The 26502-nt window shown below is 37.0% G+C and overlaps 1 protein-coding gene across 10 annotated transcripts in view; it reads right to left on the bottom strand.

The window, feature by feature from the left end:
- THADA (THADA armadillo repeat containing) overlaps positions 1 to 26502 on the bottom strand; it is a 366352-nt gene that overhangs the window by 240833 nt on the left and 99017 nt on the right. For all 10 annotated transcript variants that reach the window (XM_054475156.2, XM_063648769.1, XM_054475159.2 and 7 more), the window contains one exon: positions 18171 to 18262. In XM_054475156.2, the coding sequence (XP_054331131.1) occupies positions 18171 to 18262 (92 nt within the window). The remainder of the gene's footprint in view (positions 1 to 18170; positions 18263 to 26502) is intronic.

The following is a 26502-nucleotide window of genomic DNA, read 5'->3' as shown; positions in this document are numbered from 1 at the left end:
ATTCTACTTCTAAAGAAAGAGGATGTGATTACACACCATGGGAATGCTGCTTGGCAGAACTTTGTTACTTTAAGAAATACTGTATACTATTTAACAAGAAAAAAACCTTTCATGTAGTGCAAAAATAACTGAGCTAGAAGTTATACCTGAATTTGAACACTAGCTCTGCTTCACGCTAGATATGAGATGATGTAGCAAATAATAACCCAAATTCCAACTGTGCCATTTAGAAAAGGGACAATAATACTTACTGAGTATCACTACCAGGAATACAGGACACAGCGTGTAGAAGCCCTTTGTAGCACTTCAGGTTGGTATACTGATGCTACCACCATCATGAACAATACAATGGAATAATGTTTACCTACCCACATAGCAAATATTTAGGACTGATTACTATGTATTTCTATTTTTATTTCCCTGCCGGTAAACTGGTCCAAATAATTGGAAAAGTTTTCAAATCTGCAGAGACTTCTCCTGAAAGCTGAGAAAATTTCTACTAAATTGAACCAATCAAACTACATCTGTTTTGAGGCTCACAGTATAAACTGGTAAATAAGAAAAATCATTGACTATTAATTTTAAAAAGCTTGACAACAGTCTTAAAAATTTCAACAAAATTATGACTACCACAACTGACTAAACTATCTACACTGTAGAGACTGTCTACACTCTTTTGTCACTAATGGAATCTTATATAATATAGCCAGTGCTCTCAGCCCTACAAACTATGAACAGCTCAGTAGATAAATCTCAATAAGCCTCCACATCAAACAGACTGGAAGAAATCAAAAGACCGCTGAGCTAAGCCAGACCAGGCTGATATTTTGGTTTATTGGTTAACTGTTATGCTTGGAAAGGCCTAAAGCTTAATTGCAAGGCTTGAGGTGTAAGTAAAAAATGCCTGACTTAAGTAAAAATACTGATCATAGCATCTGTCACTAGTTAAAATATGTGGAGATCTTTATCCAGGATATTTTTTGTTGTTTATATTTTAAATAAATGAAAATAGCCAGTCACACGGTGACTAAACATGAATCATTGTTTCAGCTTTTCAAGAATGCTTGGTGTAAATTAGGGAGTAACGCTGTTGTTAATGCAAGTCATGTGAAAGTTAAAAAGGGGAAAAATCTGGTTTAGTTTATGACTTCTTGTGGTATTAACCATAGGTTTTTGCACAAATATTAATGAATACAACGCTTTGAAACACTATATGGAAAAGTGAAATCCGGTGGTGTTATTTGGATCTTTTTACCATTTTCTACTGAATAACTGACTCCATTTGGCTGAACAAGCAACAAAATTAAATATTTTTTAAAGGCCCTAAGAGAAAGTTCTCCAATAAAGGGTCAGTAAAGCTTTTAGTAAAAGACTGAAAATGAGGTCCTCCTCACTGCATTGCCCTCATTTTCACTGCTACCAAAGCTACTCAATTATACTCACTGCTACCAAAGCTACTCAATTATACTCAATCAACATTTACACAGCGCTTTAGGATGGGCAAAAAATTTAAAATACAATCCCCCACCACCTTAAGAACTTGGTATCTGAGAGCATATAACAATTCACAAGAAACAATACCACCGCAAGAAAGAGATGGCATACAGAATCTGGGGCACATCAGGAAGGGTCCTAACAAAAGGAAGACCAAGTGCTGGGATGACCATTACCGCATTTATTCCTCACAACTCTAGAAGCAGATACTATTACCATCCCCATTTTATGACTGACCCTGAGATGAAGAAACTGAGGCCCGGGGGACTAAAATAACTTGCCCAAAGTCAGAGCCAAAAGTTAAGTCTAGGTCTGCCTATCTCAACATGCATTTTTAAAGCAACATCATTGCCTACCTACTACATTAGGCAGGTCCTAAATAAGGCACTGGGATACAAGGGAGCCTGAGCCCCGGACTCTGCCCTCAAGCAAGTCAGTCAGGTCAGGGAAGATTTCCAAGAGGAAAAAAGCTTTGGGTTGAACCCAAAAGATGGGGGAAATCAGCATACTGTAAGCAAAAGAGGAGGGATAGGCCCTGTAGGAGTAGAAAAAGCATGAACAAAAGCATCAAAAGGAAAAGCCTGACAAGTTCAAGGGAACAATAGGGAGATTGGCTTGATTAGAGTGTGTTTATTTGTTGGGGTGGGAGAAGTTAGCCAGCAGGGGCTTAATAAATATTTGTGGGTTTGAATAATAGCAGATAAGGTGAAAAGGGCAGGTCCAACTTACAGAGGGCCTTGAAAGCTAAGCCGAAGAAAATACAATTAACCAACAAATATGTGGACAAACCTGAAATCTCACTAGTAATAAAAACAATGTAAATTGAAAAAAACATGGAAATTTCCCCCTCACATTCCCTTAAATGAACATTAAAAAAAATAATTATTCTCACTACTAGGAAGACTATACATAACTGGTAAATTTGTAAACTGATATAATCTTATTTTTTAAAAAGCTTGGTTATTAGTTTCATTGAATGTTTATATTCTTTAACCCAGCATTTTCGCTGCTGATAATTTATCCCCCCAAAAAATCCAAAAAAACATGCCTCTCTCTGCATAAGAGAATATTCCCTGCATCACTTTTTATAATGTGGAAAATTAGATGGAATGTAATGCTCAATGATAAGTAGGTGGTTAAAACAAAAAAAGTTTCTTAGAAAGTGTTTTAAAAATGAAAAGGACCAATTAGATGGGTAAGACTTTAGACTGTAGGCAACAGAAAGCTAATAAAAATTCCTGAGTAGGAAGGTGACATGGGAAAAAACGTTTTTCAAGAAATCTGACAATGGCCGGGTGTGGCTCACACCTGCAATCTTAGCACTATGGGAGGCCGAGGCAGGCAGATCACTTCAGCTCAGGAGTTTGAGGCCAGCGTGGGCAACATGACAAAACCCCATCTCTAAAAATAACACAAAAATTAGCCAGGCGGGGTGGCACACCTGTAGTTCCAGCTACTTGGGGGCTGAGGCAAGAGAATTGCTTGAACCCAGGAGGTCGAGGCAGCAGTGAGCTGAGATCGCCCCACTACACTTCACTCTGGGTAACACGGTGAGACCGTGTCTCAAAAAAAAAAAAAGAAAAACAAAAGAAATCTGACAATATGTAAATAGAGTCTGAGGCCAGTTATACCCTTTGACACATCAATCACACCTAGGAGAATCTATCTGTAGGAAATAACCCTACACATTAAAACATTTTATACATAAAGATGCTCACCATACCATTACTAATAATATTAAAAACTAGGGGGGAAACAAAATATTTAATAGTAGTAGAATTATCAAGTAAACTACAATTTGTCCATTATAATGAATGTTACTTAAGCACCTCTTAGAAGATGAATGATTATATAACTACATGAAAAATGCCTCCTATAAGCGAAAAAGGGAGTATACAAAACTGTGTGTATATAATAATTAGTAATATACCTTATAAAAACTGAACACTCACGAATGAGAAAATGGCAGGAAAATGCATCAAAATGCTAACAAAAATTGTATTTGGGTGACAAGAATAAGACTCTAACTTTTTCATATTCTCCATTATTTTAAATAAGCATATACTACTTTCAACATAAAAAGAGGGAACAAAAGTGAAATAGATAGAGGCAACAAGACCTAGCCTAGACCACAGCATAATCCATTCATCCACCCGGCTTTGGAAGACTCCACAGTTTCACTAGACTTAGCTAACCTATAAAATCAGCAGTGAACTGGTAGCAAGGAAGAGATAATCTCAGTTGAAGAATATTCGTTTTGAATATAAGGAAACAGAGCTCATCTATGGGATGGGTACTGATAATGGGGAGGACCTGAGGGACAAAAGACTGACCGTAGTAAGAAAAAATAATTGTAGGAAAAGAGTTGGAGTCTATAGGCTTACTGAAAACATACAGGTGTTTTTCTTCAATTCACATTTGGACTCAGGTCTCTAAAGGTCCATGGTTCTCCTAAGTAAATATATCAAAAATTACAAATTTCAGGGGAACAGAGAATATTGCTAAATACTCATTTACTGTCACCCCCCAAAATAAAAATATTGACAATTATATCATAGAGTATCTCTGATTATAAAGAATACACAACTGGCTGGGCATGGTGGATCACACCTATAATCCCAGCAGTTTGAGAGACCAAGGCAGGAGGATCACTTGAGCCCAGGACTTTGAGACCAGCCTGGGCAATGTAGTGAGACTCTCTTTCTACAAAAAATTTAAAAAATTCACTAGGCATGGTGGTGCACTTCTGTAGTCCCAGTTACTCAGCGGCGGGGCTGAGGTGGGAGGATCACTTGAGCCTGGGAGGTCAAGACTGCAGTGAGCTGTGATTGTGCTACTGCACTCCAACCTAGGTGACAAAACAAGACCCTGTCCGAAAAAGCAAAATAAAGTAATATAAAGAGTACATATCAAAAATTGGTAAGTTTCTCTGAGAAGTAGGGAAACCTTGTAAATAGCAAACACAACTCCAAGCATTTCCTAATACATAGGCTACAGCATATACATCATAGACAGAATATGTAACAATAATCAAACACTTACTTCTTGAGTAATACTAGAATAATACTATAACATTTGGTTCCTAATTAATGATCATTCCCTCTTCTTCGTTCTTATCACTATTGTCACTTCACATTAAGATTTACCTGTTCTGTAATGATTTTGTGCCTGTTGGTTTTTGTTTTGTTTCATTTCCAGAACACTGTATGCTCCCTAAGAATAAGTTGCTCTTGTGCCTTCCTAATGCCTGCACTAAGTCTGGCATACAGTTGATCCTTAATACATAATGAAGATATGAGATCATGCACACAAACCCACTCAAGACTAAGATAAATGAACCAAGAAACATGTTTCCTTTTGCTATTTTGATTAAAGAAATTCTACAAAGAGTGATATTATACACAAGGCCCTGAAAAACCGTTAAACTTCGATTTAACAGGGATTGGGGGAAAGTTTCCAGAGAAAGAAACCTCCACAGAAAATGCCATGGATCTCACGGAATTCGATTTTCATGGGACAGCCAACCAGTTTGGCAGTGCATGACAGCACAATTTTGAAGGTAGCCAGGGCTGAAAACAGAAAGGATAAAAACAGGCAAGTATTTAAGTATGATATCTCCAGGTGTGGAAAGGCCACAACTTATAAATAGTCATATGGCAACTGAAATACATTTTCCCAAAGACATAAATGCTATAAATGGTGGCACTGCAGACAGCCCACAGAAATTACTTCACCATTGAAACACTATATTTTTACAACGATTAAAAATTGAAACCTATGCTACTATAATATTGATAACTAATCAAAACAAGAGAATCATTGAAAGAACCTCTTTTATTTCCTTGAAATGTTTGAAGCTAAACGACAAGTTGGCTTAATTAAAGCATGAAAGAGATGGAGATGATGACCTGGTGCTAGGTTTCTGGGGAAAACCGGGCACTTGTCACACTTAAAGGCCAGTGACAATGTGTTTTTAGTACATGTAACTTCATTTCCAAACACAGTCACCTGTCACTTAACAACAGGGATATGTTCTCAGAAGTGTGTCATTAGACAATTGCACTGTAGTGTAAACATTGTAGAGTATACTTATACAACCCTACATGGTATAACCCATTACGTACCTAGGCTATATGGTATAGCCTACTACTCCTATGCTACAAACCTGTACAACATGTTATTGTACCAAATACTGTAGGCAATGCTAACACAGTAAGTATATGTGTTTCTAAACATACTAAGCATAGAAAAAGAATAAAATATCCTATAAGAGATTTAAAAAAATGGCACACCTGTCTAGGGCAGTTACCACGAATGGAGCCTGCAGGACTGGAAGTTGTTCTGAGGTGAGTCAGAGTGAGTGGTGGGTGAACATGAAGGCCTAGAACACTACTGTACACTACTGGAGACTTTATAAACACTGTATCCTAAGGCTATACTAAATTTATTTTAAAAAATTTTTCCTTCTTCTATGGTAAATTAATCTTAGCTTACTGTAACTTTTACTTTATAAACTTAAAATTTTTAACTTTTTGATCTTCTGTAACAAAGGTTAAAACGCAACACATTATTCAGCTGTACAAAAATATTTCCTTTCTTTATACACTTATTCTATAAGCTTTTCCTATTTTTAAAATTTATTATCTTACTTTTTAAACTTGTTTGTTAAAAAGAAAACACGAACATTAGCCGAGGCCTACACAAGGTCAAGATCATCAATATCCCACCTCTACATTCTGTCGCACTGAAAGGTCATCAGGAGCAATAACAAGCATGGAGCTGTTGTCTCCTATGAGAACGACGCCCTCTTCTGGATACCCCCGAAGGACCCGCCTGAGCCTGTTTTACAGTTAACTTTTTTTTTTAATAAGTAGGAGTACACTCTAAAATAACAATAAAAGATATATTATAGTAAATACATAAACCAGTAACACCATCGTTTTTTATCAAGTATCACATTATGGTACATAATCGTACATGTTAGGCTTTTTTTTTTGGAGACGGATTCTCCCTCTCACCCAGGCTGGAGTGCAGTGGCGTGATCTTGGCTCACCACAACCTCTGCCTCCTGGGCTCAAGCGATTCTCCTGCCTCAGCCTCCCGAGTAGCTGGGATTACAGGCACCTGCCACCACACCCAGCTAATTTTTGTATTTTTAGTACAGACGAGGTTTCACCATGTTGGCCAGGCTGGTCTCAGACTCCTGACCTCAGGTGATCCATCTGCCTCGGCCTCCCAGATTACAGGGATTACAGGTGTGAGCCACCGCGCCCGGCCCGTGCTTGACTTTTATACAACTGACAGCAGAGCAGAGGTAGGTTTTACACCAGCATCACCACAAACATGTGACTAACACATTGTGCTGAGACATCATAGGGGATAGGAATTTTTCAGCTCCACTATAATCTTATGGAACCATCGTCATATATGCATGTGGTCTGTCATTGACTGAAATGTTATGTGGGGCATGACTGTGCAGGTAGGAGAGGCATATCATCAATACTGCTCTGTGTTTGTCAACCATGACCTGAATCACTTACTGTCATATGGATAGAGCAAAAGAAGGAAGAAAGATACAGAAATAGATGACATTTTCTCACCTTAATGGAAGAAGAATTAAAGAGATGGGAATGAGGAAGGGGTTTAAAGAGGATGTGTGTTTTAAGAGTGTGAGAAAGAGCTCTGTTCCAGGTACAATTACACAGTGGAGCCGAAGTGAGGAAATGGGAGAAGTGAAACATGCAGGCTCTTCCCCTGACAGAGAGGAAAGGAGTTCACAGAGTACTGACAGCTTTCCACTTTGTTTTAGAGTTATTTTTACAGCTGAGTTCAAGTGTCATCTCTCCTCCTCCACTCTTCTCCAATTCGACCATATTTTATAAATGTCTGTACTCCCCTCAGTAATCAGATCCTTGAACCTAGCAAACGTCTGTGCTGAATGAATGATGAAGAAAAAAAAAGGTTGAATCACCTAAACAGGACACTAATCATAGAAAATGGAACCAGCGGCATAGGAAGGCTTTGCTTATAGGGGGCAAAAGAGGAAATCAAGTGAATTGAAGGAGGGAAGTATGCAATTGACCATTTATATGTATCTAAATCAACTTCAGGTATTCAGAATTTGAGTTATCACAGAGATAAATAAAAGAAAGATGAAGATGTCTGAAGAGCATTAGATGCTTCTAGAATTGTGCTTATAGAGTGGAAAATTCTAGCCCTCCAAGATTTAGTAATCTGTTTCTTTCTCAAGAGAAGTTAGTCTGACCCCATCTTCTATTGAGCCTGAGCGGTCTGCCCTGACCCAGACTGCCTCATGGACCACTTCTATAGAGGCAGTATGTGCTGAAAAAACATTTAGAGTTTAGAGGACAGAAAAGAAAGAAACCTAGCAGACAGAGAAAGAGAGATTGTTCAGGACAACTGACCTAAGTTGAGTTCGGAGACCAAAAAGTTACATCAAAACACTTTGGTTCATAAATAAAAATAATTAATAATTCCAACAAATGTAGAAAGACGGCTGGGCATGGTGGCTCACACCTGTAATCCTATCACTTTGAGAGGCTGAGGTGGGTGGATCACTTGAGCTCAGGAATTTGGGACCAGCCTGGGCAAATGGCGAAACCCCGTCTCTACAAAAAATACAAAAATTAGCCAGGAATGGTGGCACGCACATGTAGCCCCAGCTACTTGGGAAGTTGAGGCGGCGGGAGGATGGCTTGAGCCCAGGAGGCAGAGGTTGCAGTGAGCCAAGGTCGTGCCACTGCACTCCAGCCTGGGCGACAGAGCCAGGCCCTGTCTCAAAAAAAAAAAAAAAAAAAAACCCTAGAAAGACTATTTGACTTCACATTATTTGGCCGTACAAGAAGAAAATCAATGTGATAATATAGAGGTGAAATTCCAAAGTGAATTAGAGTTTATATTAAAAAACAATGTTAACATTCTGTTAGCTTGTTAGAGATTAGCTCTGAACCAGGGAGACATTTCATATTGCAGAATAGCATTTTCTTGGTTAGGAACTGATTACATCCTATTCAGAATCTCTATTTTAACATTCTACAAAACTTTGTAAAGTCATGTGTAAAGACACAGACTTTGTTCCTGGGTGAAATTTTTATAATGCAAGCTGCTTACAGGAATGAATTTTATGGAATCATATATCCAGACACTTGCACTACTTCATATCTTTTAATAATTACATAAAGAAAATACATAAAACAAAAATATATTTTCCTATTAAGCTAAAATACTACATACATAGTCTTCTTAAGTCACCGTTCTTAACACAAACATTTTCAAAGCTTTTCAGATAGCCTAGAAGAATGTAGTAGCACACACCATTAGTTGCCTAATCAATATTTATTCCTCTATCTCATCCTTCCTTTTAACAGAACTGATTTTGGTTGGGTATTCACCCTTCTGAGTAGTCACGTGCTTCGGGGAGGACCAGCACCAACCCCAGACCCAACTGATGAATCCTATTAGTCTAATTACAGTGGATCTATTTCCCCCACCAGGGATAAGCTGGGGCATGCTAAGATGTTAACTCTGGCCAACAAGATATGAAGAAAAGTGTGTAGAGTGTGGAGGTGGGAACATGGGAACATAAACAAGAGGAAATGCTGTTGCTCTTAAAAAGAAACAGAAATGCACAAGGCCACTGGGTATTGTGCCTAGACACTGCAGTGTCTGGCTATGATGGCTGGAACTGAAGCCATCTTGCAACCATGAAGGAAGCTTGCCTGGGGCTCATGGCATCACATCAAGGATGGCACAGCAGAAACATGAAGGGAAATCGGAGTCTCTGATGATGTTTTCAACCTCAAAAGAATCAATCCTCTTTAAAATTTCCTGGTTATATATGGGATAGTAAGTTGTCTGTATTTAAATTTTGATTTGGGTTTACTGTTATTTGCAGCCAAAAGCATTCCAGCTGTATAAGTCTTAATTATTTCAAGCCTCTGGGTAAATGTTAACAGACGGTGCTATTACTGTGGGGATTAGGAATGACAACAACAGAGTATGCTATTTAATTTACTAGCAAGATTGTATTTCAAAGCTGGTTACTATGTTATGTCCTTCTCCCTATCGGCACTCTTCACCCACCCCACAAACAGATACATATATCACAGTCATGCAAGTTAGGTACTAATCTTGCTGATTAGTTCATCAACTGTATTATAGGCACTATCTTCCCCATACTAATGGTCAAGTCATTGGGAAAATGGAAATTATCTTCTGACAAAATGTTAGACGATTCTAACCTAGAATATAAAGTTCATTCTCTCAAAGAGGCATTTTAGTTATTATAGAATTTTTAAAGGTCTACAATTATGAAATTTTCCTAGATTCAAATGCATTGACTACCTACTATATGTAGGACACTATTTTACATTTTTATCTGACAACGTGGGATAATTTACAGTGTATTTAGCTGTAACTAAAACTAATCCTTTCTGTTGCTACCAAGATATATCTTAAATATATATATCTTTCTCACAGTAGATATATCTACTGCTCCTAATAATCAGAAGTATGCCTTTCACCTGCCTTAATCAGTATCCCGACAGCAGTATTCCCCAAACTGTTGGATGGAAAAAAAATGGCAATATATGTTCTTTGAGAGACAGAGAGAGAGAAGGGAAGAGAGAGAATCTCCATGGTCAAATAATTTAGGGAAATGCTCATACTGCATGCTATATCCCACTCTTGAAGATTCTCAAAACACATTATAGCACAGGTCTGAGAACCTGTCATTATCTAATTCAGCATTTCTAGTCAGTGAATAACAGAAAAATCTATTTTTCACTAAACATCACTTAATTTCTTGAGAAAACTAGTATTACTTAAAACATAGGACATACATTCCCCATTAACATAGCTGCTACTCAATTTAGAAGTGGCACACAAACACTAAACACAGAAATAATCACACCAAATTGTAACCAGGCTTTAAAATCTACAAAGAGAGCTACTTATTCATGAGCAACTCCCTTTCAAGGCCTTGCATCACATTCTCCATGCCCACCAGCCAGTGGTACAGAATGCAATCACTTCTCAAATAATTCCTAAAGCAATGGTTTTATCAAAGAATACTCAGATACAAAGACTTCTAAATGAATCCTAATGTTCTGTAAAATTCAAACTAGTCTCCTGACATGTCTGTTTTCCACACTCACTGATAGTCTCTCAGAACCTAGTACAGTGCCTATGCAGACTAAGTGACCATGAATCCTTGCTCTAGGAATGAATGACTGAATGAACACTTCCATCATGTCCTCTCTTTCCTCATCTGATTCATCTTTTAATTTTCTTAGACATGTACAATGTGTGTTCCAACTTCTACATCTCTGTTTATGTTACATGATCCCATATGCAACACCCTCTTCTCTACCTATTCAAATCCTGACCATCCTTTCAAGTCCGAATTCAACCCAGACTGCTACATGGAGACTGGCCTCATCCCTCCTCTGACCTCTTATCCCCTGACAGTCAGTACCAGAGAGTTTGATACTCACATTTCCTAAACTAGTTTCCATGTTGGTCTTACCTCTCAATAAATGGCAAACTCCTTGAAATCTCAGACGTGTTATAAACTACTTTTGTACATACCAGGATGCCAAGGTCCATAAGGAGTATTCAATGAAAAAATTAAGAGTATATTTTCTTTAAAAGTTCAATGTATAAAAACAATAGCTGGAAATTCCTGAGATTTCCAAACTGTACATTACTCAAATCAGTAGTTACAAGGACCAAGTTCTGAATAAACAAATATTATCCAAGTTCTAAAGAAACTGTTCCCTCTGGCTTTAACCTCTTAGACTCCATTTTCTCATTTGGAAAATAGCTCAGTGGTATTTCTCTACAGGTATTGAAGGAGCAAGAAATACTGCTTGTAAACCCCCTGATAAATGAAGACTTTATCTCATAGTCCTGGAAGCAATCCTGACGTCTTAAATTATGTAATCCTGGTATTACATTATATTAGTCTGGCTCATATAAAATGTAAGCTACAAAAATACCAAAGCTAAGAAAAAATATTTACTCATGCTTTTACTAAGATGCAGAAAGAGGATACATGCACTGCCAAAATTCCATAGAACATGCTCAAACTAAAGTAACAATGCCTTAGTTATTAAAGAAGGCAATGGCCTGAAGCAGTACTTAGAAATAAAGATTACTTGGTCTACGTAAGAGTCAATATTTAAGAACACAATGACTAATTCCCACTTCAAGTTCATGAAAACATTTCTTTTTAAGAACTTCTTTTCAGTTAAAAACTTTATTTGTGGTTCTCCTACTTGTAATCTATGAACCTAAGAATGAACAAAAACTTGAAACATGAAACTCTCTAATAGGCCAAAGTGTCAGTATAGACTTAATTCTGACTTTAGGAACATCTCAACCAGGGTTACACAAAACTTGTACTTTACCTCTCAGTCTCCAAAAATACTCATTTATCTACTCTGCCTAAAGAGCAGATAAATGATTGAATGTTAATTCTACAAACAACTCTGCAAAATGCATGAATGACACTCCAGACTATACCAAAACACTAGAGCTCTTAACTTACTTTCAAATCATTAATATTTATAATCTTATGATAATTAAAGTACCTCTTTGAGAAAATAAACTTCATATTTTAAATCAGAATCATCTGAATCCAAACTAGTATTGTTGCTAACAGAAACTTCATTTCTAAATAATTGACTGATTTTTTTAAATGTTTTAGTTGAGCTTATTGTGAACTAAAAATAACCATTAAATTCTATCACCAGTACTGGCTCTGTGACCTTGCACAAATTGCTTAACTTTTCTGCACCTCAATTTTCAGATCTGCAAAATGAGAATGAGACTGGATGACTTCCTAGGTCCTCTCAAAGATAAAAACAAATAATAATAATGGTTATTAATATCATTTTAATTAAAGATATCAATGAAAGATATAAGCACAGACTCTAGAGAAAGAGTTAAGTCTAGAGAAATCATATCATAAGCAAGAATTATCATAAGCCTCCAAATCCTCTATCAATAGCACCAAACTATTATCAAATATTAAGAGTTTCAGAGATAAATGTTAAAAAAAAAAAAAGTTAACTTCTTGCTAGCAATACTGATATCCTTATTGGGGTAATTTCATTCATTCTCTACTTTCTAACCAGAAAACTAAGATTTCTACCTTCATAGTTTACGACATTCCCAGTTGACATTAGAAATCTTGAGCCTTGCTCCTCCCTCACCTCTGTCTACATGAGAACAGTGAGGGGCTCATTGAGGTAAATAACATTCATGCACCAAAAAGTACACATCCTTATTGTCTTCCACCGTCCAGATAAAGAATTTTAAAGTCAACCCAAAACAAAATTCTCCTCTGGTCCACTCCTACTTTCCTGCTAAAATCAACCTACTATGTGGGAGATTTGAGATTATTGGTCAACATTCAGATTTTGGGTGAAGTGGCTAATTTCCCACAGAGTCTGACAAAATAAAACCTAAAGCCAACTCCAAAAAGGTGACACCCTGCCCATGAGGGAATCCGTTGTTTGGTGTGTAACAGCATGTGCTCTGCAGATGGAACTCGCTTTGTTGTTCTAGTTCTGCCACTTCTGGCTGTATGGCCACAGGCAAGTAGCTAAACCGCATGAGCCTTAGGTTCCCCTTCTGTGAAATGAGGATGATACTACCTACCTCGCAGAGCTGCGATCTCGGCTAAGTTAGACGTGTATAAAGGGTCTGGCATGCCCCACGCACTAAAGAAATGTTACCTTCCTTCACAACTTCTCCTGTCCTTCTACACAACTGAACAGAGACTCCAGCACCACAGATAACTGCCATATTCTTCATCAGACTTGGAGTCCCCTAGGGCAGAGAGTATTTCTGATTTATCTTTGGATCCCAGTAACTAGCAGAGGGCCTGGCCCAGAGTAAAAACATAATAAATGCTTGTTCAGTGGAGAAAATTAGAACTGTTTGGGTTTGAGGATGTTAATATTACCCTGGCCGCTCACACCTATAATCCCAGCACTTTGGGAGGCTTAGGCAGGTGGATCACAAGGTCAGGAGTTCAAGACTAATCTGGCCAACATAGTGAAACCCCATTTCTACTAAAAAAAAAATTACAAAAAATTAGCCAGGTATGGTAGTGTGCACCTGTTATCCCAGCTACTCGGGAGGCTGAAGCAGGAGAATTGCGTGAACCCAGGAGGCAGAGGTTGCAGTGAGTTGAGATCCTGCCATTCAACTCCAGCCTGGGCAACAGTGCGAGACTCCATCTTGGGGAAAAAAAAAAAAAAAAAAAAAAGAAAAAAAAATTACCCTGGCCACAGTCAAAAGAAAATTCTGTTTTTCAATTTGGCCAAATAGGGCTTGCTACAAGTTACTATGTAGTTCAAAGCAAATAAGCTATTCTGAATTCTAATAATTACATTCTCTAAAATATGAAAACCCAATTGCCCTGCAGCTTTCAATTTTAGTTTTGAGAATTCAATTCTTTCCCAAACAATAGAGTGGGTAACCACAGAAACTTGTGGAATCTCTTTTCCTAGAAAACATTAAGAACAGGAGAGAAGCCAGTCTGTCTGGAAATTGCTTCAAAATCTCTCTATAAGCATGATGCTGGACTGGATTAGATGCCCCTTGAAGGATCCTTCCAGGCCTACACCACTAAAATGCTAAGAAAAATAACTAAAATAATTCTCTATCACTTATACCCTGGAAAATAAAATAAATACAATTTAACATCTCCCAACATAGTCACTAGAAACAATTTTACTTGGATCTTCCCATGATTTTAGAAACACATTTTCTTCTTAAATTGTACTAAATTATCCTAAGCTATTAATTTGAATATGAGCTCTCTTTAATAAGGTAGAATAGAGATTGTACTTAACACAGTAAACAAGACTATTATTTTGTTCCTCTTTCAATCTACCTGTTTCCATGTACCCCAAATCTACTCATTTCCCAACGCCTTGTAAAAAATACTACCTCCCCCCAAGATATACTCCACTCAATTCTCCCGTTTATAAATTTCTAATGTGTTCATCACATCACATTGTGATTTTTATATGGTGTCTCCTATTTGTATCTGACTCACATGTAACAATTTTTGTCTTCCTAACTGAACTGTAAACTCCTTGAGTAAGATCCAAGTTTTATATTCTTCATGCACTCTCCTATTATGTTAATACTGAGTTCATGATAAGTGCTTTCAAATTCTCATTGGCTCACTGATTTAAGGTGGAGAGAACGTGCAAAAGCTAGACAACACTGTACATTAAGCACCTGTATGAAGCTTTGGCAAAGCACACTCCAAGAAGTAAAAAATAAACCTTTTCTGATTGCTACATATTGACATGTGTCATTTAACTGGGACTCACAGCTGAAAGTTAATACACACAGGGGCTAAAGGGAAAGACCTAGAGCTAAGCGCCATATTAGTTTAGCTCCTGTCCTATAAGAAATGAGGAGCTATGAAGGTGAGCTCACTCACATGGAGATGGAGGCTATTTTAGAAAACATGCATATTGTACAGGTTGCAAGAGCTTTGCTGGTTCCGATTTTACACAAAATCAGTTCTTCATTCTGTCAGGCCAAGTCAGTCAGGCAGCAATAAACAGAAAGGAAAAGAGCTTTAAAAATTAAAATGTAATAACATTATTTTAAAAGCACAAGTGAAACTTGTGTTTTCTCATTCTTTAAAATCCAAAAAACACATCTAAACTACGACTAATGGGTGTAAAAATTCAGTCATTACAGGTACACTCTACACACTTACAAAGGATCCTCTGCTCCTATCTTTATATATGGAACAGGAACTTCTTGTCTCTACTATGCGATAGGGACTGTTCTACAGCACTGGGAATACATCATTTTACCAAACTTACAATTCCAGTAACATTATGTAAAGGCTTACTTTAGTATTTTAAAGAAAGAAAAGACCTCAGGGATATTCCAAACCTTATTTTACAGAGGAGAAAACCAAAGCCCAGAGAGGTTGGCTATTTTGTCTCAGTTGATTACAGTGGTTATACTGTAACAAACGCAGGAGTAGAAACCAGATTTCTTATTTCTCCTCTAGTAACAAAATTTACTTATTCATTAGGCAATTATTCCTATATGCCTCCTATATGCCAGATACTATGCTAGACTCTGGGTACCCAAGAATGGTTAAGATACTGACCTTGTCCTCAGAAAGCACGGTCTTAAGAGCAAGACAATCAGATGAGTACAGTCACAGAAGTGGTAACAGAAAGAAAAACCAAACTATATCTCTAATCGCCTAGGACTTCCAATATTTTAAAGAAAATGAACTTCTAATAGTTTGTTTTATCCTCACAATAGCCCTAGGAGTACACAGCACAGATCTTATTATTCCTGGTATATAGATGGAGAAACTGAAGTGCAAAGTGGATAAGGGGGCCTATTAAGGTCATCTCCAGTGGCAGCAAAATGCCTAGAAACCAGGTTTGTTTACTCCAAGTTAGACCTTTATTTCCCATTAGATGGAAAAAGCAGACGTTCTTTTTATGTCCAGTTCCCTCTGACCAAGAACACACATTTCCAAATTGCGAGCAGGACAATCTGTGGTTGTGATAGGAAACAACTGACTTGTGAGATGTGTCACCGGCTGAGGTTAGTTATCCGGTGGATAAGTAACCAACCAAGATATCATTATTACTAGCCTTCTTAAAGTGCCCATTACATACCCAGAACAGATGAAAAAGGTCCTTCCTTCAGGAAGTTAATATTGGAAGGAACAGGCATATAAACATTTCAACAAAAAGTGACATAATTAAACAAACTACAACTAAAAGAACCATCACAAGCAACTGCAAATTTAAGACACTAAAGGTTTTGCAAAGCAAACCTAATGGGAGCTGCCAAGAAATATATCTTCATGGGTTAAACAGGGAACAGAAGCCTTGTACACATAATGGTCCATACTGATCTTCAGATTACTAAAATTAAAAGCTCTCACATTCTTCACAGTTAAAAACTGTCTCATTCCTATTTCCTTTTTTTCTAGAAACCTTATATATTTTGTAATCTTTCCTATCCAAGAGGAATAAATTTATAATGGAGGTTTCCATCATTGTAACTTTGGCAAAAAATTAAAATTGTATGGTATCACTGCCCTATTATTCCTCCCTCAGATACAACCTAAATAAGGTTTTCTCATTTTCTGATCATTTTCTCCTACACATAGTAAAATGTATATATACTTATAAATACATTCAAGAATCACTTCATAAAAAACAAAACAAATTTTCTTCAAGTTCAGTCTTAAACATTAATTTTACTTGTTTGATGACTTAATATCATATTTCATTTATACCAGTATTTATCAAGGCCTTATAACATGACCCAACTGTTTTAAACTGTAGCACACTGGAGAATTATTAACAAAATAGACAAAGCTAAGGAAAAACAAATATTAGTGATTTCAAGTTAGTGACAGGAAGAATTTCTTTAAGAATAGGCTAAAAAATAAAAATCATAATCATCCCTCCACAAGAGTAATGTGTTATTTATTTAAAAAATACTCAGTTAAAAAAAAAATTAAAAAGCTCTCTGGTATTGCCTGAACATGCTCAAGGGATTTATACTTACAACCAGTTACCTTCCTTTTAAATATATGGTGAATGTTACAGGGTGACAAGAAGCAATTTAAACGATAATTCGGAAATACCATAGTAGGTTTCGTTAGAATTATCACTAGTACATCACAAAATGATTTCATATTTTTTTAATTCCTAAGATTTAGTTCCATCACACAAAAATGCATTTCAATAAACATTAGCTTAAAACTTAAATATGAAGCATATGACTTTTTTAGGTAAGAAGGGAATAGGGCTTTGAATATAACTCTAGATCCTCAAGAGAAAGATCACTGGGCCAAACTGGGTCCTAAATAAAGTTAAGGAAGTAATTAAATGTGCAGCAACAGTGACATCTAGTGTTAACAATTGCAAGTCAATTAGATTACCATTAAATCCTCTTAAGTGCTGAAGAACAACTATTCAAAGCTTTTCTTTAAAAACAAACAGATCTTGTGCATTTTTATCTAAAAACTACCCAAAAGCAAAATGGTTCCACAGGTTTCTTTTCAGGCATAACAAAAAAGCTGTTTTGTTAAGACAAAAACAAATTAGAGGGTAAACATAAAACTAAAGACCAAAAGTAAAAAGCACTGTTTATTTCTTGTGGTTAACACATATAGGTGCTCCTCTTAGTACCAGAGATTAATGCAAAGGTAATGTGAGAGATGTTCTAATGAGAGGATCATAAACATTTAAACTTCCACCTATAAAATTAAAGATATTATACAAGCTAGGATAATATATACAAGTAAAGTTAAGACATTCAGGAATACTTAAAGAAGATGCAATTAAAAAAAAAAAAAAACACTAGCTTTTGCATGGAGAAACAAGCTCTACATTTCACTCCTTGCTACCTTGCTAAATTTTTGTCACTTTGAAAGGTCCACTTATTAAACCGTTGATATTTGTGCCCAAGGGTTTATAACTTGGCAGCATAGGTTAATTCATTATAGTATTTTTATAGTTTTATGCTCTAGATGAATCTATAACAGTAGGCACAATTTCAAAATTTGTTTTTGGCCAGGACAATATTGTATTTAAAAAAAAAAAGTAAAGTTAGCCGTAAATGGAGCTTACCTATTTGTTTTGGAATGTTCATCCTTTGCCCTTTTAACTCCAAAAATTCTTGTGATCAAGGCACTAAACAGAAGTGTGGATGAATTTCGCACCTAATGTACAAATGAAAACACAATAAGGGTTAAATATTCTTGGCATGAAACCAACATTTACAATGTTCAAACTAGATGATTCAAAATCATTACCTAACTGGCTAGCGTGAGGCTAAAAAGACAGATTTGTGTTATAAAATAATTTTAAAAAAAAACTTTACAGTCATCGATTCAATGACTTAAATTGAGCTCTACGACCCAATCACATGCACACAACACAGCCCTTTCCTATATTCCTAATATTACCATCAACAGTTTTCATTATATCTCTGCACTTAGAGCATCAAATAACACTTTTCTAAAAATTCATTTTTCTATATTCTTCCTGACAATGAAGATCGCAGTAAAACCTCAGCTCTTTCCACTTATTTTCTGAAATCATTTTACCTATGAGAAAATACTTATAAAACCTAACTTCAAAGAACCAGGCCCAGTGGCTTACACCTGTAATCCCAGCTACTTGGGAGGCTAAAGTGGAAGGACTGCTTGAGGCCAGGAGTTTGAGACCAGCCTGGGCAATACAGTAAGATCCCCATCTCAAAAAAAAAAAAAAAAGTATTTGTTTAGAGATTTTTTTGTTTTGTTTGTGATTTTTGTTGTTGTTGTTTTTACAGCCATGGCACATGCCTATAGTCCCAGGTAGTCAGAAGGCTGAGGCAGGAGGATTGCATAAGGCCAGGAGTTTGAGGCTGCAGTAAGCTGATTGTGCCACTGTGCTCCAGCCTGGGCAAAAGAGTGAGAACCTGTCTTTAAAAAAACAAAAAGAAAATCCAAAAATCCTAACTTCTAAGAATCCAGGTAATTAATACGGCTAAGAAAATAGTTAACATCCAAAATGTTGCTTATCAGCTTCACAATGCAAGTAACTTATCAAGTAATTTCAATACTGAAATTATCTGATAACATTAGTAAAGATAAGAGGCAGGAATTACCATGAATAAACACAAATTATTTCTCCAAGATGATAATAATCTTTTTCCTATCTTTTCCAAACCAATGTGTCAAGATGCTTTGGAAGATCATAAAAGGGTCTTGACTGTTTTGGCACTATAGGCTTCCTCAATTACTCTGTAAAAATCAGTGTAGAGATATATATGTACTCACCTTGCTACAGTGTGTAAGGCCCTATACCAGCACCATGGATAAGATCCAGAAACAGAAAACACATACTTACTGGTATTACAGACCTTACACTCTAATTAAGTAAGTGACATAACCACATGGTGTGTTAAATAGCAATATAAGTAGGAAGATCACTAAAAGTAACGTTAAGATTTAGAAAACAGCTTCCTGAAAGCGCTGCCCTTAGAGTCACAAGCTCAAATGCTCACAGGAACAGTGAGCGACACAGGCAGCAGTGGACTTGGTCTAATGCATCAGTGTCAGCTGAGTTGCTGCCATGAGGAAATATAAGTCCAGTTTTGCCAGATCATCTGCTTTTTCAAGAGAAGCCAGAAACCCAGGTTTTTATGTGAAATCTATTTTGAAATGCTGGCAGGAAATTAAAGGAAAAAAAAAACCACTATGAAAACCAAATAAAACAGTGGTAGGCTAGTTTGTCCTACTGGCCACCAGTTTGTAACCTCTCCTCTAGAAGCCCAGAACTGACTCAAGTCATGCATGACAGCCATAGAAGTGAACTTTACAGATATACTGGCACAATCCATATCAAAGCTGCAATAAAACCCTAAAACTGAACAGATTCACTTTCGTTCATTCAATAGCCATCAAACATCCGTGGAGGCCCTACTATGTGCCCTGCCTAATTTAATCCCCAAATAACAAATCAATCCATGCTGTTACTTTATCAATATAATCTCTGCCCTCATTCAGGTCTGGATTATCTTCTACCTGATCTAGTGAGGTGGTTCCCAAAGACTTTTAGGTCTAAGATGACTTGGTAAAGATATCTGGGACCTTCTCTCCTCTCAGAAATCACACAAAAACACAAAAAGAAAAGGAAAACAGAAACACAGACTCCATCTTGCCCTAAGCCATACTTCCTGAGAAAGGCTGCCAGATGCAGTAAAATTAAAACAGGAGTGCCTGGAGATGTTGAGAAATGCACACCTTAAACAAAACTGTAGAGGACTATTTTACAAAGTGAATGGGCACCCTCTGAAACAAAACTCCTTTGATTCAATAGACTGACGGCAGGAGACACATGTCTTTTTAGTCATATTAAGATGGACCAGAGGGTTCTAATCCTATCTGCCTGATCCATCCTGATATGGTCTGAATGTTTATGTTCCCCCAAAATTCATATGTTGAAATTCTAACCTACAAGGAGTTAGGTGGTGGAGGCCTTTGGGAAATAATTAAGTCATGGGGGTAGAGCTCTCACGAATGCGATTAGTGCCCTTATAAAAGAGGCCCCAGTGAGCTGCCTCACTTCTTCCACCATGTGAGGACACAGCTAAAAGGTGCTATCTATGAACCAGAAAGTAGGCCTTCACCAGACACTGAATCTGCCAGCATATTGATCTTGGACTTCCCAGCCTCCAAACTGTGGGAAATAAATTTGTGGTATTTTGTTACAGCAGCCCGAAGGGACTAAGATATCCTTTATAAAGTGCCCTCATTAGCAATCAATGATGATCATTACATTTTCCATTAGGTGTAGCAAAATCACGATATTCTATAGGCCTTCTGCATTAATCATTTACATCCTCAGAAAAACTTTATTTTTTTAAAGCTTTTCCTCATCTGCTATTTGGTTACCCTGTTCATCAGTTAGTAAAGAATTATTTCCATATACTGATCATTTTCAGAATCATTAGTTCATGCCATACCAACCTCCAAAGGTGACTGCATGATTGTTTTAAAATCACTTTTAAATTACTTTTTTAAATTGAGGTATAATTCACATATAAAATTTATTATTTTAAGAGATGTTATTCAGTAGTTTTTACTATATTCACAAAGTGTGATGCTATCACCACTAACTAAATTCCACAATATTTTCATTACCTCAAAATGAAACTCGGGAGTTGTCAGTCATCACTCTCTATTCTCCTGCAGTAGGAAAGCACAGTCTACTTTGTGTCTCTACAAACTTGCCTTTTCTGGATACTTCATATACATGGGATCACGTAGTATGTGGCCTTTAATGTTTGGCTTCTTTCACCTAGCATAATGTTCTCAAGGTTCCCCCATGTTGTAGCATGTATCAGTATGTTATTCCTTTTTTACGGCTTAATAATATCCCGTTGTATAGATATACCATATTTTTAAAATCCATTCTTCATTTGATGGACATTTGGGCTATTTCCAATTTGGAATATTATGAATAATTTTGCTAAGAATATTCATGTACAAGTTTTTGTGTGAACATGTTTTCATTTCTCATGGCTATATACCTAGAAGTAGTATTGCTTGGTCACAGAGTAACTCTATGTTTAACCTTCAAAAGAACGGCCAAAGTGGTAGCACCATTTCATAGTCTCACTAGCAATGTATTAGCATTCCAATTTCACCAGTTCTCCAATTTCTCCGCATCCTCCCTAATACTAGTTATTTTCCATGCATTTTATTTTAGTGGGCATGCAATGGTAACTCATTGTAGCATTTCCCTCATGACTAATGATGTTAAGTATCTTTTTGTGTGCTTACTGGCCATCTGCCTATCTTTTTTGGAGATAAATATTCTTTGTCTATTTTAAAATTGGGTTGTTGTTTATTATTGAGTTATAAGAGTTCTTTATATATTCTGGACACTCCACTCTTATCAGATGTATAATTTGCAAATATTTTCTCCCATTCTGTGGGTTGTCTTTATACTTTCTTGATTGTGTCCTTTGAAAAACATTTTTTTCTTGATGCTGGTTAAGCTTTATTTAAAAAAAAAATTTTTTTAACTTTTCTAGAGACAGCTTCTTGCTCTGTTGCCCAGGATGGAGTGCAGTGGTGTAATCATAGCTCACTGCAGCCTTGAATTCCTGGGCTCAAACAATCCTCCAGCCTCAGCCTTCCGAGTAGCTGGGACTACAGGTGCATGCCACTATGCCCAGCCAGACATTTTAAATTTTGATCAAGTCTAATTTATCAATTTTTTTCATTGCCAGTCTAATTTATCAATTTTTGTATTGCTTGTACCTTAGGTGTCGTATCTAACTAAATGTTACCTAATCCAAGGTACAAAAATTTACCCAGGTCCTCTTCTAAAAGTTTTATAGTTTTAGCTTTTACATTTAGGTTTTTAATACATTTTGAGTCATCTGAATATGGTATGAGATGGGGATCACATTCATTCTTTTGCATGTGGATATCCAGTTGTCCCAGTACCATTTGTTGAAGGCTATTCTTTCTCTACTGAATTGTCTCGGCACCTTTATTAAATGTGGGGGTTTATTTCTGTACAATCAATCCTAATCTGCTGATTTATATGCCTATCCTTATGTCAATGCCACAATATCTAATTTACTGTTGCTTTGCATTAAGTTTTGAAATTGGGACCTGTGGGGCCTCCAACTTTGTTCTTTTTCAAGATTGTTTTGGCTATTATGGGTCCCTCACATTTCCATATGTATTTTAAGATCTGCAAAAAAAAAAAAAGCTAGAAGGGATTTAACAGAGGTTGTGCTGAATCTACAGATTAATTTGGGGAACACGTCATCTTAACAATAGTTAAGTCTTCCAGTGATGAACACAGGAGATCTTTCCATTTATTTAGGCCTATAATTTCTTCAAAAAACGTTTGATAATTTTCAATGAACAACTCTTGCAGTTCCTTTGCTAAATTTATTCCTAAGTATTTTATTCTTTTTGATGCTATCATAAATGAAACTGTTTTCTTAATTTCATTTTTAGATTTTTCATTGCTAGTGTACAATTTCTGTATGATGACCTTTTGTCCTGAAACCATGCTAATAGACAAGCTTTAATTTGCACGTGTGTGGATTCCTTAGGATTTTTCTATATTAAGATCATGTCATCAGAAAATAGAGATAGTTTTGCATCTTCCTTTACTGGATAACTTTTATTTTTTATTCTTCTCTAGTTGGCCTACTAGGAACTCCAGTACAATGTTGAATAGGAGTGACAAGAGTGGATTTCCTTGTCTTGTTCCTGATTTTAGAGAGGAAGATTTCAGTCTTTTACCATCAAGTATATTGTTGACTATGGATTTTCCATTGAGGTTGAGAAATTTCCCTTCCATTCTTAGTTTCTTTTCACATAAAATGGCATTAGATTTTGTCAAATGCCTCTTCTGTATCTGCTTAATCATGTGGTTTTTGTCCTTTAGTCTATTCACATGGTATATTACATTCCAATGGTCCTCCCTCATTGGCAGTTTTGCTTTCTGTGGTTTCAGTTACCTGTGGTATAGTACACTAAGGTAATTTGAGAGCAATCACATTCACTTAACTTTTATTACGGTCTATTGTTATAATCGTTATCTCTTATGATATCTAATTTATAAATTAAACTTTATCACAAGTATGTATGTATAGGAAAAAGCATAATCCATAGGGTTTAGCACTAACCATGGTTTCAGGCATCGACTGGGGGTCTTGGAATGCATTCTCCTCAAATTTGAGGAGGGGACTACTGTAATTGACTTTTGTAGGTTGAAAAATACATACTCTGTTTTAGAACTGTATAAGTTATACAGAAGAACATTTAAAAGAGTTATTGTAAATATAGAGCAAAATAACTGGCATGAAAGCCTACTTCCTACTTAAGACAGAAGAGTGTCCCCTAGATTTCTGTGTGACAGTATGAATGGTTCAAGGATATCTGTTTCAGGTATTGCTTTTTATGTTTTAGTATTTCATCCATATTTTCTGTTCCCATCCACTATAAATAAAGCTAACAAGGAGGAAACTGAAGTAGACAGAGAATTGAGAAAGAGATTGTGACTAACTACATTATCGACTCCTAATTCACTGACAATAAATGCTAATATGAATCATTGATAGCAATCTTAATGTGAGTAATACATTAGTAGTATTGGCAATAAAACATGTCCCTTTTTGGAAGGATAGATGGAAAACATATTAGGTTGGTGCAAAAGTAACCACAGTTATTGCCATTAATAAGTAAAAAGGAGAGTAAAGACAGAAAAGGGTAAGTAGTAGTAAAGTTAAAAATGGAGAAATGATAATAGCTGTAATGAACCACAAAATGACAGTGGTCAACAATGGACCACATATTTAATGATAATCCCATACGATTATAATATCGTATTTTTACTGTACTTTTTCTATGTTTAGACGTACAAATAATTATCACTGTGTTACAATTGCCTACAAACTCAGCACGGTAGCATACTCAGTATGATAGCATGCTGTACAGTTTGTAGCCTAGGAATAATAGGCTATATCATACAGCCTAGGTGTGAAGTAGGCTATACATCTAGGTTTGTGCATGTATACGATATGATGTTCACACAACAATGAAATCCCCAAACAAAAGATTTCTCAGAATTAATTCCTGTCATTAAGTAATGCATGACTTTAATCCCAGCTAAAATCTATCCTTCTCACGAGGGAAACACTTCCTGCTCCTGACCTCCTTCTCCATCAAGCCCTAAATACATGGTTGATAGGAACTTGGAATTCGACTGCAAACTGACAACTGTTACCAAAATATTTCTCTTCTATTCACAGAGTGTATAACTTTTTCTTTCCTTTCTTGCATGAAAAAGCTTTCATGTAGACTCGTTTAAGATACAGAAGAGGCTGGGTGCAGTGGCTTACACCTGTAATCCCAGCACTTTGGGAGGCCGAGGCAGATGGATTGCTTGAGGTCAGGAGTTCGAAACCAGCCTGGCCAACATGGTGAAATCCCATCTCTACTAAAAACATAAAAATTAGCTGGACGTGGTGGCGGGCGCCTGTAATCCCAGCTACTCAGAAGGCTGAGGCAGGAGAATCACTTGAACCTGGGAGGTGGAGGCTGCAGTGAGCCGAGATGGTGCCACTGCACTCAAGCCTGGGCAACACAGTAAGACTCTGTCACACACACACAAAAAAATACAGAACAGTTAGGTAATTAAAACTGGGTTACACAAAGCCTTCTGTGTGTGTGTGCACATGTATATATGTGTATATTTTTCTTATCTATGTACATAGCTTTTCTTATATAATAGAAATGCTCCCTTGAAAAATATTTGGAAAGTATGAAAGGACAGCCTACTATGTGCAATCACTATGTAATATGGTCATTTACACACCATACACCTTATCCTTAATAGGCAGTCAATTTCTTAAGGATGGGATCCACATATGACACTTAATATTTTGTCTTGTGTACGTGGTAGCAGAAAAAAATATTTTCTGAAAAAACTAAATGAGATTTGGGTTCTAATTCACCTTCCATCACTTCTTAGCCATGTGACCGTGAAAAGACAGTTAAAACTTTGGGTCACAAGTCTATTATCTGTAATACAGGAAAACCGTGCTGGGATTTCTGGGCCTATGATTAAAGGGAGGGCCAGCCATGTCCTAGAGTTTCTGCTGACCCTCTTCCAAAGTAGCAAGACACTTCACCTATGAGCAGACAAAAGAAGAGACAGGGTTTCAACTAGCCCATATAGTACATATGAGTGAATTAGAAAAAAGGTTCCTCTTCCTCTAGGTCAATGAAGCTCCACGCCAAGGCATGCGGCACAATGAATAGAGCACAGCCAGGTATCAGCAGCACACAGCTCTCAGCGTGGCACCCTTGTGGCAACCTCATAATTATCAGAGAGCCTGGAGATGCTGGTGCCAACAGAGGCACAGAGCAGCCATGGCATGGCAGCACTACTGGGCAGATCTGAGAGGATCTTTTTCCTACCCTCCTTTGAAACCCACTGCATGCTATGAACCAGATTAGCCTGGGAGAAGCAAGCTAAATATACACCAGTTAAAAATATAGGCCAGGCGCAGTGGCTCACACCTGTAATTCCAGCACTCTGGGAGGACAAGGCGGGTGGATCACAAGGTCAAGAGATTGAGACCATTCTAGCCAACATGGTGAAACCCTGTCTCTACTAAAAATACAAGAATTAGCTGGGCGTGGTAGCATGTGCCTGTAGTCCCAGCTACTAGTGAGGCTGAGGCAGGAGAATCGCTTGAACCCGGGAGGCAGAGGTTGCAGTGAGATGATATCATGCCACTGCACTCCAGCCTGGCGACAGAGCGAGACTCCGTCTAAAATAAAAATAAAAATAAACCCAGTGTGGGTCTTAGAAAGACTCAAAGTGGCATACTCAGTGGAGTTTTTGGGCGGGCTCCACTGGGAAAGCCGAGAAT

Source organism: Pongo pygmaeus, chromosome 12, assembly GCF_028885625.2.
Source record: "Pongo pygmaeus isolate AG05252 chromosome 12, NHGRI_mPonPyg2-v2.0_pri, whole genome shotgun sequence".
Lineage (NCBI taxonomy): Eukaryota > Metazoa > Chordata > Mammalia > Primates > Hominidae > Pongo > Pongo pygmaeus.
The sequence above is the reverse complement of the archived record's forward strand: the minus strand, read 5'-3'. Positions and strand labels throughout refer to the sequence as shown.